The sequence below is a fragment of the Sardina pilchardus genome, chromosome 11 (genome assembly GCF_963854185.1).
Source record: "Sardina pilchardus chromosome 11, fSarPil1.1, whole genome shotgun sequence".
Lineage (NCBI taxonomy): Eukaryota > Metazoa > Chordata > Actinopteri > Clupeiformes > Clupeidae > Sardina > Sardina pilchardus.
In genome coordinates this window covers 12,119,354-12,134,123 of record NC_085004.1, presented here as the reverse complement: position 1 = coordinate 12,134,123, position 14,770 = coordinate 12,119,354, and the positions used below count along the sequence as shown (strand labels likewise).

The window sequence follows — 14,770 nt, the reverse complement described above, 5'->3', positions numbered from 1 at the left end:
AATGAGGCGGTGCGCTGCGATTCTTACAGACTTGGTAAATGGCCCTCTGGAGTCTGCCCATCACCCGGCCGTCCGCAGCAAACAGACAGGAGCCACCGCAGGATCAATACGCCACTAAATCAGCCGCGCCGCTGTACCGCCGCCGCCGCCGCTGACTGATGCCTCCATTTATAGCGCTGCGGACGCGCACACTTGTGACTTGTCATTTATTTTGCTCGCTTATTTGGATCCCATTTGAGATCCATTGTAGAATTATCTTCTTTTTTTTTCCCTCACCTCCCGTGTGTGTGTGTTTGTGTGGATAGTTGTGTAGTCGTGTGTGTGTGTGTGTGTGTGTGTGTGTGTGTGTGTGTGTGTGATGGATAGATGGATAGTAGATGGATATGCCTATGTGTGAATGTGTGTCTGTATCATAGTCCTCTTACCCATATAACAACACTTGATAGAAGAACCCCTTGAGAACTCCTCAGTGTCAACTGTTGGTCTAAAATTACATTGTGAGTGTCACTATGACAAGTTAGCAGAGAGAATTTTGCAACATCAGCACTTCTGGCACCCAGTTTATGATGGCATTTCTGAAATAAAGGAAAGAAACCCTAGTAGCATTGTCAAAGCAGCAATTTCACTGAATCTAAACAAACCAATCTAACCAGAGCCCTACACTGTAGGAATCACATGCTACCAGACAAATTCAGACCAACACGATCAAATTCGTAACTACAGAGTCTTGTTTTAGCATGGACTCTTAACAGCTGATAGTCTTTGATAAGGCGTGAAATATCCACTGGAATTTTGTTTCTTTCTACAACTGCCAGGGAATTCGTGCTATGAGGCCAAACTGCTGCCTAGCAGGTAAAACATATTTAAATATCTATATAAAAACTATTTAGCTAGAAATGATGCCACATGTCTACATTCAAAGCTATTGAAGCCACTTCGAAAGTTTGTTTAGATCCAGTGGCACTGCCACCATGGAAACGGAACGTCACACTTCAATACTGTATTCTCGCTGTCATTGGCCTGAAAGACAGTTCAGTTCACCTTATCCTTAGGTTACAGTAGTTGGAGTATCAGATAGTATTAGATTTGAGCATGAAAAGTCACCCTACCTCACTTCGTAGACACTCTTCATTTCAAGGCCCTCTTCACATGGAAGTACACAAAAAAGCCAATCAATTATAGCAATTCATGTCACACTTACCGACACATCCCTGTTTAAACCTGATCCTAACCAATTCAGTTGTCTTTCAGCAGCGTTTTAACATGTCCTTTGAACTGTCAGTTGATGCTATTCACTGTCCAGTGACTAACTCCTACAGGTTGTGTGTGTGTGTGTGTGTGTGTGTGCATGTGTGGAGGCAGTGTGATAATGACACGTCCTGAGCACACCTGTAAAAAAAAAAAAAAAAATCTGTGAAACCATTACTGGGCAGAAGGTCAGCAGGCATCCAGGCAGCCATTTGCATTTCCTGGCAGGAGCATTTAAGTTGACAAATAGGATCGGGAGCGAGACCACAGCCACCTGCCACTTAGTTATTAACAACTCCTTCACAAGTGATTTATCTGGCCCCTATTTAAAAAAAAAAGAGAGGGGAGTTACTGTTGGAATATTATTCAGAAAATTAGCCCCTGTTTAAGCATAAAGCCTTGACTCTACTGACCTCTTAATATACTTATAATGATGCCATTTACCATACAGAGGCTAAGTCAGTCTGACTGCTGTTCAACACCAGCGTGCTGAACCAGGGGCTCCTCCACAGCACACTGCAGCACAATCTAGACTGTACACAGTCCATTTTTCTCTGAAATTGTGTTATCAAAACGTTGTTGGTATGCACTATATGTTTTGGGGTACATTAGTGCATTTTTGATGACAAACTGTGTCTTGTTGTCTGATTACTAATGATGCAATAAATGTTGTTTAAATGGTGTTCTGTTTGGGTTTTATTTTATATTGTCTAGAGGACATACTGTAACTTAGCGTATTTATCTTTATCTAGTTGGTCTTTAACCGAAAAGCTTTAAATAAAAAGCAGTGTCGCATTTGGTCCCCTAAGCACTGGATTAAAAGTACAAAGACAGAAGTCTGTGAGCTGGCTAAATGATCACAGCGATTTATTTATTCATGGCCTCTGATTATTAATGTATGTCTATACTTTGCGGTCGCATTATCAAGCTGTTGTCCACGCTCCGCCAGTTACACCCGTATGCGATAGAGTTGAGCATTAGGATAGCTCAGTTCAAAGAGACCAGTGGTGTAGTCTATGTGATACGCAGGACCACGCAGTATACCCATTTAAAAAGCATCACCATGTCAGTATACTCCTTTAAAATAGGCAAAGATACGTATTTCCATTTGGGGTCGATCACAGTATACCCACTACAGCTAACTAGATTACATCACTGAAAGAGATATGAAAATGAACCGACACTGGTGCTAGTTACTCCGTCGTCTGCACATCTGTTTTAATATTTCATGATATAAGAAAAGCAAGTGGTGGCAGATAAGGTGAATGTCCATATCTGCCCCAAATGCAATGACATGCTATCACACCATGTTGAGGCAGCTGGCATTTAGGAATTATTTTAGATTTCCAATTCATGCCCCAAAACAAGAAACATCCATCTGACTTATGAGAGGCCAGGTGAGTAAATGAACCACATTTAATGGCCAGTCCTTAGCTGTTGGCACAGACCGCATCTGTCTGAGGGTATTTTCCCCAGTCACCATCCATTACTGACCTCAGATTCCAGTTAAAAAGTTAGTCAGACTTTCCGTTGATTTGTTTGCTAAATATTTCAGTGTACAAAGCAGCAACCTGAAACTGTGGCCTCACTGCAAAGGTGGACAGACGTCACCTCTTGAACTTGACTTCATTAACACTAAAAGCGCTGCCTTGGACACTCTCCATGTATTCTAATTTGGTGTAACTCAGACACTTTCCAAATCACTGATTTCTATGATTGATAAATAGCAGAGAGTTGATTTGCATCTGATGGGTTTTTTTTTTGTTTGTTTGCATCATGACTGAAAGAAAGTATATTTTATGATATGTCCACAACGCCTTGTAAAATTAATTCCAGTAAATTCTCATCAAGTCATGTCGTGCGATGACATCGGCTATGATAATCGAGAAAACACGGCATACCTTGTATCAAGCCATTTCAGAGATCAGTACGCTCTTATTTATGGAATAGTTCAGCGTTAACCACACCAGTGTCAAGGTTTATCTGTACAGCTCTCTGATAAATGGCAGTGTAAGTGACATGACAGCTGATTTGAGAGGGTCAGGAATGGGGTGAATAGGGGTTATGTTGTATTACTCGAGCTTTTGTGATCGCTGGAGAGCTACAACCTGAATCAAAGCAGACTTATTGAGCTTAGGGGAATTCAAGGTTATTAAAATGGTCAAACAGAGATGAACCGCACAAACACATTAAATAGAAATGTGCTCAGCATTTACTAGTGTATACTGAATATAGATCAGATTTATTTGGATAATCTGTGTTCCAACCAATAATGTAGACTGTGTCTCGCTCCGTTTAATTTTGCTTTGTTTTGTTACTTAAACCATCCAATGTCTGTTTACTATGTTTTTCTTCTTTCTTGTAAAAAGTTAAATAACTTCAGCTCATATGTCTGAATTCAAATAGGTCTCAGTCCCAGCCAAGAAGCTTTTAAATTGAAGGGAGGAGAGACTAGGGAGAACTTGGTCTGGGCTGATAAAATGGTTTTTAATTACCAGATAGTGGATGTTTGCTCTCAGTCATATAGGCCTCTGCTCGGGCCCCAGCCAGCTCCACGCTTTGATTTCTGATAATGTGGATTGCTGACTTAGCGAAATATCCAAGCACCGTCTCTCTGAGGGTCGGTTTGACAAACTGCCATATAGATTACCTGCTCTCATCAGCACAGTGCTGGTGGAAGCATTAACTGGGACACTCCTGTTCGTCTTTGTCTCTTTCTCGTCCTGTGACAATTAAACAACGTAATAATGCCCTACAAAAAAATCTATTGTTGTTCCTGATTATTCCAGCTGCTCAATACCTGTGTCAAATCACAACAGACGAATAAGTGTGAGATTGCATGTTTGTCTTCTTAGCACGGCTGCCAAGGCAAACACAGGCGTGTATGTATTCAGTGTGTGTGTGTACAGTGACACAATGGCCTTTGTGCAGCTCCATTAAAGTCAAATTACATCAATGGTAGCATCATCCTCAACCATTATCAAGGCAAATGTAGTAATTGACTCATGATTGCTAATGTACGTGCAAACAGAAAAAAAAACACACACACGATAAAGCGTGTCTGACTTCTTTTTCAGGATAAAAGCAGATGATTTTAAAGCATGCTATTCATATTTAGCTTTTCATTTTGCTATAATAGAACTGGAAATGTTAAGGACATTGAATAACTATTTCATGTTTGCCATGCTAATGACTAGGCAAGAGGGCAAAGGATTTTATTTCAGATGCTGTTGTGCCAACCTACAGAGCTTTGCATTTGTTCCAAAGGTAGGCTAAAGGATTAAGCTTAAACAGCTGCTCATCATTAAACATGACCAAGGTCAGCAAATGTCAAATACCCCAGTGGCAAATGCAATGCTGTAAATTACAGCAAATGGACACTATAGTCTTTGTTGAGGGATCAATGTCTCGAAAGCCTCAAGCATTCAGGCTATCTATGATCAAGCACCTGAATCAACCCTGCAAGATAAGGCAGTAATCAACAGAGGGTTAAGTGTTCTCTGTTGTACATCCATTTAACACTAATGACTTGTGTCAAGTGAAAATCTTTACATACTAATCCTGCTTTAAGCTCACACAAGTGATCATGGAGATGATACAGCCCAGCCAGAGAGTGAACATACACAGATATGAAGGACATATTAGAGAAATTAAAAAGTATGTACAAGTATTAGGTTATTTTAAATTGAGACATATTGGCCTACACCTTGTGTATCCAAACAGCAGTTGGTGGAGCATTTAGAGCTTACAGGGGAGGACAGTAAAAATGTACTTTAATAGGCCTACAGCACTTTTGGAAAACTTGTGACTCATATTTTTGGAAACTTGTGACTTTTACTGTAGCCTAATACATTTAGACAACTTCTGTACCTTTGACTCCCCTACATTTGAAATACAAGCATGAAGTAGCCTAATTTCTTTAAATAACAACTTTGAAGATTAAAGTTAAACATGTGATATAGCCTACCACATTGAAGTTCAGAGTGCTTTCTTTCAATTTCAAAGTGGTAGCTGACGACATAGGCTGATTCTTTAGCTAGTGATTCTTTTTCAGAACATCCATGATCATATAGTGAAATTAGACATGCGTGATAATGGAATGGAATTAGAGGATGACCATCTGACATTTCTCACAGAGCTAGATCTTTAATATGTTTTACAGACATTAGATAAACTATTCCCTATTTTGTCGTCGGCTGGGAATAGCGAATGATGACTAAATTTAATTGAATTTTAGTTTTTAAAATGGCATAATTATGAAATCTGCTAAATATGGCATCTGCAAGATGTTGGTGGTGTAGGCCTACCGAACGAAAGGCCCTAACCAACCAAAGGCTGTCAATTCCATTTCAGCATAGACCTATGTCAGAGACACCCTATTATTAACTTAATAAACTAATCCTACATTAACACATTTAAAAGAAAACTAATTTTGCAGTTTTGAATATTAGGCTAAGTGGCCAAGTGAAAGGTATAAAGTAGCCTAAATCATTTACAGTTTTTCTCAGTCGCTTTGTTTGGTACAGTACATTTCTCGAATCATCCTTGAGATTTGCTAAACAGTGCATTTCTCAAAACTATACAAAACTATAGCAAAACACCATGGATTATCTGCAAAAGCCAGTTTCTTGCTCAAAATCCTTAGTCCATCTCTCAAAACTAAATATTTGTGTCAATGAACATCATGTCAGTGCATGTCAAGTCCTTGTGTCATCGTGTACGGATAAGACAGTCAAATGGCTTAGTCGTCAGTAACAGTGTACTCTGGAGGGATGTTCTGATGTAAACTTTGGCTAAAATTTGTATGAATTTTTTTTGTAAATTGTAGGTTAAACTTTAGTGTAGCCTATGTGGGAGTTTGATCGACAATATTCACATTTACGCTTTTACTGTTTAAATGAAATAAAGTAGCCTAGATCAGGCCTAGGACAATCTCGTTAGGAAAAACTGTGAATGCAATGTTGTAGGAATTACAGTGCAGACTTCCTACACAGATGTTCCTGTCTTTTGGGCAACACATTCATATGACAACATGTAGCCATTTTGCATGTAAAGACAAGTGACACAATGATGTGAAGATTGAACAAAGAGTTTTGACAATTTCAATTCTGATCTGAGAAATGTAGCCTACCAAAGCGACTGAGAAAAGACTGTCTTCATCTGACTGTGCCTAGCTGTCTTGAAGCGACTGTGACAGACACTTTGTGGAAGGCAGTCATAGGCTATTCCAAACAATATTCTACATTAAAATGTATGAGCTACTTTTTTACCATTTGAAAATAAGATCACATCAGCCCACCAATGTAACAGAAAACGGGAAAGCTGCTGCTGCAAAGCTGAATTCGAGCAAACGTCAAAATCTCACAAAAAAACTACAAACGTTTCCTTGAATCGTTTCCGGGTGTATTACAGTAGTCATCCGGTTTATTTCCGCTATCTGAGAGTTTTCTAGTTTGTTGACACTTTGAGAGCTAACGTTAGCCAGTATCGGTGGGAAATCATGGTTTATTCTTAATCAAAAACGTTTGTTCATCTTATAGCCACTGGCTGTTTGTTGAGTTGGTCCTGCTGAAGATCTAAGCACAATCCGCTAACAAAATGTGGTTAACATCAACTATAGTTCGAGCGTGCTATTAGCAAGCTAACGTTAACATACATGCTGGAGTATAAGTGAGCTAGTTAGCTTAATTACGCTATGGTGCTTCTCACACATTTGTTATGCTTTTACTTCTTCTGAATAATTTGTGCGGCATGGACACCGAGGGAATCGTCATCCGAATCAAAACCTCACGCGGGGACATGGACTCCTCTGTGGACAGTCCCTCTATGCTGAGCTTTAATGACTTACTGGCAAGTACTTTGACAGCGTTAAGTAATTAAGTTATCATACGTTTTGTTTTGACACTTGATTTTAACACATCACAACATTTTTCAGGTTGTGCTGTCAAATGTTGGCATGTCAAATTGGATCGTCAAACTTAGAAATGAGCCAATGTTTGGGTTGCGGTGACGTTATTATGCCCACATAGATAGCGATAACCTAAGTTGCTAGAACATAAGTTACCTCAACTATTTTTATAACGGTTCTGGCAAGATGATGTTATGCTAAAGAGACTGTCATGTGTAGTAAGAGCAATCTAGTTTTCTTTGTGCCTGACGCATCCAAATGTTAAATTAGCAGGCATTGAATGGCAGTGCGTGCACCTAAGCATCCGGTTCCACATCCACACGTTCTTACAGCCTAATTTCTGTACCAAAGGTAGCCTACTATTTGACTTGTGAATGTACTTACGTCTATTTGTGATTGAACCTTTCTTAGGTAGCTATAAGGGATGTCATGCCAGAAGCCACAATTACAGCATTTGAATGTAAGTTTATTATTGATCAATATCCTAATAGTTAGCTGCTTGCAAGTTGCTGCTTTGCTGTCTGCATACAAAATTCAACAGTCTTTGTTAGGTAGTTTTTTTTTTGCCAGAGTGACTTTATTTTGGCAGATCCCCCCCAACGACTTTTATTAAATTGAAATTGTAATGTAAACAAATGAATGTAGACCTACAGATCTTGGTGATTTGAGCCAAGAAAATTTCATTCACAGGTTTAGGTCAGAGACGTCTACTATGAAGCAAGGTTACATACTGCCTTATTCAGATAGCTTCAAGAGTAGCTTCATAAGTAACCACTATTCTGAAATGGAAACGTGACTTTGCTAAGGTGATGCTGTATTCTTATAGATCAGTGGTTATTCCTTAAGGTACCAACCTGGATAAGGCAGTAACCTCACTTCAACGTACACCCCTCAGCACTGTCAATGAGAAGCCCCCCCCCCCCCCCCCCCCCCAAAAAAAAAAGAAAACAGAAAAAAAAAGAACTGTGAAATTGGCATTCTAAGACATTGTGATATTTTGACATGTTTATGCTTGTGGTGAACTTGTGACCACTATACATTCTTAACTGTCAATGCTTTGCTTGCCACAGTGGCCTGGGGGGGGTTATGAATATGAACATAGTTTTTGTACTTATAGTTTCAGTGTGACAGTTGTACATTATGATATTTCGTAATCACGTTGGCTGTTCCCATAATCTCTGTCCCCATGGAGATGATGACAGATTTCCTGTTTTGTAGATGAAGATGAGGTTGGTGATCGAATTACGGTCAGGAGTGACGAAGAAATGAAAGCCATGCTCTCATATGTGAGTGTTAATTCTTTAAAAAAATTCTCTCAAAGTGCCTTTAGTGTGTTTTCAGAAATGTCTCTTTCATGACCATTTATTTCCATTTGCAAGGTTAGTAAAAGCAGGGAGAAAAATAACATCTGCAAAAAATATTTTTTTTGGAAAGTATATATAGTTTTATGGTTCCACAGAATTATAATTACTGACCTCAAACCATTGAGATTTGATTTATAACCTTTCTCATTGTGCCATTGAGCGCTGAAAGGGTTTTGTTAGAGGGAAAGCTATTAAAAATCTATTATTGTGGATCTTTTCAGCCTTTGGCAAAATATGCTCATTACTAAGCAGATTGGTGAAGATGACAAGTAGCAGCAGATTTTTTTCCTTTTTCCTCTTGTGTCTCTGTACCCTCCCTCCCCTCCACTTGCTTGATGTGCCAATTGATGTTTCCATGGTAACAAGTCACCTTTGGCATGCACTGGCACAAGTCCTCAAAGAGACGAGCTGCGATCGTCTGCGTCTCATTCTCCCGTGTGTCTCGTAGTGGTCACAAGTAATGTTTAATGTTTAAAGTACAAATATGGTACAAATGAGGTTCCTTACAGATAATTAGATCTCTTTTTTATTATTATTATCCAATTAAAAAATGCGGCAATGTTAATTTTCAAGACCCATATCTACAGTATATGTACACTCATATTCACATTCATATATCAGCTATATTCTGCTGCAGACTTTTTCTTTTTTTTCTGCTTTTTTTGTTTTGTGTTTGTTTCTCAATGCTTACTGTTCATGTCGCAGACATCAAGAGTAATGGCTTTGATTGTTGTGTTTGTGTGCTACGATGCAAGCTAAATGAACTATCAACTTTTATTATTTATTATGCAGTACTTAAAGTTTCGCCTCATTAATAAACGGACCCCCTGGGCTGAGAAATTTTTCAAAATCTACTTTCATCTGGGGATGTCTTTTACCCCCCATCAGCTTACACTGATGCTTGGATAGCTACAGGCTCTTTTTGCTCTCCCTAGAAAAAAAAGACACTTAGAAATGCATGTTATTTAATTGTTTACTTCAAATCATTTAATTTTTTGTTGTTTTGTGCTCATCACAGGCTGCCCGTATCTCTGCCGTTTGCAGCCATGCTTGAATAATTTCAAAGTATCTTTCACCTTTCAGAATGTAGCCTAGATAAACTTCATCTGATTTCCGCTACTTTGTCCTCCTTAGTATTGTAAGCTGGCATTGTAGACTCAATAGAAAATCTACGAAGGGCGATAATATTTGATTTGGATAAAAGCGCCTGAGCAGGCATAACCATAACCTTAATATCTTTTACCTCAAATAGTGTTTTGGGTCAGATCACATGTCATTGTTGATGCTGATGTAAGCTGAATGTATTTCAGGGCAAGTGCATTGGAAGGAACTCCGTCATCTAAATAGGCCACCAAAAAGGTGTTCTGGGGATGCCTGTTTGTAATGCTGTTTAAGGCACGCTTGTTTGAAATGCATACAAACACCATTTACCCAAACACATTGCCTCGTTCGCGTAGTTTTGGCCGCCGCACAATGATCTCCAGCTCCTGAGTAAATGAGTTGCTGCTCTCGATAATAGCTTGTGCTCCTCCTGGGATGGCCCCGTCTGGGAAAGATGCTGAATGAAGGGGAAAGTGTAATATGGGCATAATACTGACTTTACCACGGTCTTACGCAACACTCGCGCTTTTTTAGCAATCCCCGCATTCATATTCAGAGCATATGCTTTATTTTCGCCTGGGTGGCAGTTTAGCATCCACTGAGACCCTCACCTCTTTTCCACTAGCCAAATCTGCTTTGTTGTCATTAATTCCAGATGAGGGGATTGCCATAGTGTTGAATTAATAGGAATTAAGGACTGGTTCTGTTTTTGATGAGCGGTTAAGCGAGCGATTCCGCCGGCTCTCTGGTGGCCTCTGCCCTCGGATTGGATGCGTCATGGGATGCCGCGCGGGATCAGATGAGGCTGGCACCTGACCTGACCTCTGGGGTTGCAAGTCGACAGCTCCACGCCCTCCTTCTCAATTGACTAGGGTCACGACCTGCAGATGAAATAGTAAAGAACATCCAACCTCAATTAAATTGTTGGGGGGAAAAAAGCGACAATCACATCAAAAGACGGCAAATGCACACGCAAATAGAGACAGAGTGTGGGATCGTGCACGCCGCCGTTAGACTAAATAGGGACGCGTCGGGGTGTTGCGCATCGAGGACAGCCTCCGTCATCGTCTGACTTTGACCGGGTGCGTGCAGAGCGGACGCCTTTGAGACAGGGGCATTTATAATCGCGCCACTGAACCTAGAGGAACGAGCCGCCACTGCCACCATCACCACCACCACCACTACCGCCACCACCACCTCCGCCGCCACTGCTGCTGCTGAAAGTTAAAGACTGACCCGTGTCAGATGTAGCCACGCGACCTCATTCCCCCACAATCCCCTAGCCGCCGCGCGCTAATTGAGGAGCGCTCCTATTCTGGGCCTGCTAATGATGATGAGGCTAAGGCAGGGGAGGAGAGGAGAGGAGCGGCGCCAGAGAGGGCCAGTCTGTCCCCCCAGGCTGAGGGATGCTGTTTGTGATCAAACAGTGTTTAGTTATTGTCCAACAAAGGGGAATTTCTTTTAATACACTGTTACATATTAGTGGGTAATTGCGGCTCCTAATCAATAAAGTAGTGGAGTGGAAAATTAAAGGTGTTTTGTGTGCGTGTGTGTGTGTGTGTGTGTGTGCGCGCGTGTGTGTATGCATGGGTGTGTGTGTGAGTGTGCGTGCGCCTACAAGGAACTGAGGGCATGTTCACATGTGCTGTGTGTGTGTGTGTGTGTGTGGGTGTGTAGGAGCTACATTGTTCCTGTGTGGCCTAGCGACAATGCTGGCGGGCAGGAAGAGATGAAACCTGAGGAGGGGGTAGCGATGATAAATAGGCCTTTTAATAACAGCTGCACCCCTCCTTTTTTCTCTCTCTCTCTCTCTCTGCCTCTCTCTCTGTGACTGACTCTCTCTCTCTCTCTCTCTCTCTCTCTCTCTCTGTGACTGACTCTCTCTCTCTCTCTGCCTCTCTCTCTTTCTCTCTCTGTGACTGACTACCTCTCTGCCTCTCTCTCTCTCTCTCTCTCTCTCTCTCTGTTTCTCTCTCTGTGACTGACTCCCTCTCTGCCTCTCTCTCTCTCTCTCTCTCTGTTTCTCTCAGGGTGTGATGCATGTAGTGCTGTACTCGTAGGGCAGGGGAGTGTGGCTGCTGTTCGGTTCTGCTAGGCTGAGCAGAGCTGCTGAGCTGAGCTGAGCTGAGCTGTGTTCTGTTCTGTTCTGCTCTGCTCTGAGTCCAGCGGCCCACTGAAAACTGCACACACACAGTTGGCTCCTGGACCCCAGCATGTCATTGTCCAACACCCCCCCCCCACACACACACACACACACACACACATTGCTTCGGGGTCCATCTGTGCCTGTGGTTTGGTTTGCAGTGGACAGCCTGCCTATCTGTTCAGGGGCCAGTGTCAATGAACAAGGTCTCTAGCCGACATAAAGACATGGGAGGAGGGGGCACATACGCACAAGCTTCTCAGCAGATGGTGGTGTTAACTGAAACATCAATTGAAATGTTCTTTTAGCAGGAGTGTGTGTGTGTGTGTGCGTGTGTGTGTGTGTATGTGTGTGTGTGTGTGTGTGTGTGTGTGTGTGTGTGTGTGTGTGTGTGTGTGTGTGTGTGTGTGTGTGCTCTCGCTGTACCTCTTCTTCCTCTTCAACCCAACACACCTAATATGCACTTCTGCTTTCTTCCCCTTTCTCGTTCTAGCACTATGTCCTTCGACTACACTTTAACTTATACAGCGTATAGAACCGAACGTCTGCCTTTTGATCCTTTGGTAGTAGTATCTATTGATGTATAGTAGCCTTATGGTAAGGGCCCTCCGCATTGTAGTTTGAATGTTATTCTTCATTGTTGCAAGTCACTTGGATAAAAGCATGTGTTAAATGAATAAATCGAAGGTGTAATTGTGCAAATGTAGTGAACGTTCCGTAGAGGTGAGCGGTTCCCCTACCCCAGCTCAAGGACAGCGTAGGAGTGTGGGTGCAAGTTCTGCTGTTGTTTGCAGGGTCAGTCGGAGCGCCCCTGCTTCCAATGTGCTCACGTACAGCAGTTTTTTTTACAGTCTCCCTTTTTTTTTATGAATAGGATAAATTGCCTCACACAGTCTATTGATGCTGTGTTTTTGTGTGTGAGTGAGTTAACCTTCGCTGTGTAGCAATGCAGTGTAGAAGGTAATTAAAGTCGAGCTGTTTTGGAGTGCGGCGTAAGATTGCTGCTCGGTAAAACAAATGGCCCCGCTCTTATTTTGACAGGCGTGTGATTGGAGCGCACCTGGAAGGCATTACAAGCTCGGGATCAATAGGGAGTTAATTTCCCATTAAAGAAAGATTACCTGGACGATGATACTGAGGCTTTTCAGGCTGGATATAAAGCCTGATGGACAATGCAAAATGGTGCCGTTTCATGGCATTGAGATTGGCGTTTCTCTCTGTCTTCAATGATGCACTGTCCCCTTTCAGTGACAACACTTTTACAGTGCAGGGGAACATTTGCTATGTAAACGTTAACACTTGTCTTTAAAATTTATTTGTATTGCAGAATTACAAACTCCAGTCTTTATGGTGGAAATCGAACCATTTTTTTCTGACTTTGCCTCCCTCTGCTCTCTCCCAATCTCTCACACCCTCTCTTTCTCTCTCTTTCTCTCCCTCTCTCTCTCCCTCCCTCCCTCCCTCCCTCTGTCTCTAGTACTGCAATACTGTGATGGAGCAACGTGTCAATGGACTGCTGCCTGAGCCACTGCAGATCTTTCCTCGAGGTTTGTAGTGTGTGTGTGTGTGTGTGTGTGTGTGTGTGTGTGTGTGTGTGCACTGTGTACACACTACTCTTGTCTTGCAAAGTCACCATTAAATAACATTTCACCTCCTGCAGGCTGTGTGGCACATGAAAGAACGAAAGGATCTTTTTGTGTTTTTTTTGTAATATTTTGAACAGCTGGGTGATCATCAGTTATCATCATCATACCTAATAATCTTCCATATTTGTAAATGTACAAAGTAGGAGTTGTTTTTACTGATTTATAAACTCTGATTATTGCTAATAATGATAACAGAATAATGGGCTCCGAACACATCCACAACACAGATATTAGACTGCTGGTTGTGTTGGTTTAATTGATAACACTGGCAGGCATTTTGTTGTGAGGAAAGTATGCAAATTCTCTTTCTCTCTCTCTCTCTCTCTCTCTCTCTCTCGCTCCTCTCTCTCTCTCTCTCTCGCTCCTCTCTCTCTCTCTCACTATCTCTCTCTCTCTCTCTGTATGTAATGTACATATATGCATGTGAAACGGAGAGAAAAACTGATTGTGAGACAAAGAGTAAAGAATCCTGAAAGCCTGTGTCCATATGTACGTAAGGATTAGCGTAGTGTATAAATACAAACGGTGTCTGGAAGTAGTACCCCTGTTCCACCCACAGTCATTTCAGCAAGGTCCCCTAATTCCCGGCGCATGTCTCCTGAGCCACGTCTCAATCATTCTCACTGCTAATTTCAGATTCATCCTCATTTCTTTTTAAACGATTCCTTTTCAGCAAATTTGTAAATGGCCCTGATGTGTTCTACAATTTAGTCAATTACTGTTTCAGCCGGCAAGACTCCAGGGATACGGAACATACATGGCCTGAAGGTATCCATTTCAATAATTGTTTCAGGAAAGTTGGGAATGAATTGGCGATGCTGTGCTCCACTTATTGAAATGTCAATTGAAGTCAAGGCTCTCCTCTCACCAGCCCCCTCTTTATATTTATATATGTAGATGTGCAGCTCTATTTTCTCTGCCTCTGTCTCTCTCTCTCTCTCTTTCTCTCTCCTCAACCCCTCCTTCCTCCCTCGCTCTCTTGTCCTTTTTGAAAGTGCTCGGTTGGGGTGTTGCGTCTATCTTGGATCTTGGTCTTGCGTCTAATATGCAGAAACGGTGTAGGGATGAGAAATGATTTGCTCAGATTCATGGTGTTTATGAATATGGAATAAGAACAGTGGTCATGCCGTCTTTGTGACTAGAGGTCACGGTGAGATTGTATGCTTTCTACTGTTCCCATTAAACGTTCTCCTTCTTAGGTTTATAGTAGCTGGTAGTATCATGCATATGAGACAATATTCTCTCCGTACATATTAAGTATGCGTACAGTTTGTTTAATTAACCTATATCTGTGCAAGATCATTAGAATGAGTATCTTTGGAGTCATTGGGTCAGGTGTTTGTTTTCAGATGTTGCCCTA

General features: G+C 41.6%; 1 protein-coding gene across 2 annotated transcripts in view; it reads left to right on the top strand.

Annotated features, from left to right (window-relative positions):
• The first annotated feature begins 6,705 nt into the window (after positions 1–6,705).
• Positions 6,706–14,770, top strand: part of map2k5 (mitogen-activated protein kinase kinase 5) — a 55,853-nt gene continuing 47,788 nt past the window's right edge. For both annotated transcript variants that reach the window (XM_062549064.1, XM_062549063.1), the window contains exons 1-5: positions 6,706–7,098; positions 7,568–7,616; positions 8,375–8,442; positions 13,242–13,311; positions 14,138–14,178. In XM_062549064.1, coding sequence (XP_062405048.1) covers positions 6,967–7,098; positions 7,568–7,616; positions 8,375–8,442; positions 13,242–13,311; positions 14,138–14,178 — 360 coding nt within the window. In that variant the 5' untranslated portion in view covers positions 6,706–6,966. The remainder of the gene's footprint in view (positions 7,099–7,567; positions 7,617–8,374; positions 8,443–13,241; positions 13,312–14,137; positions 14,179–14,770) is intronic.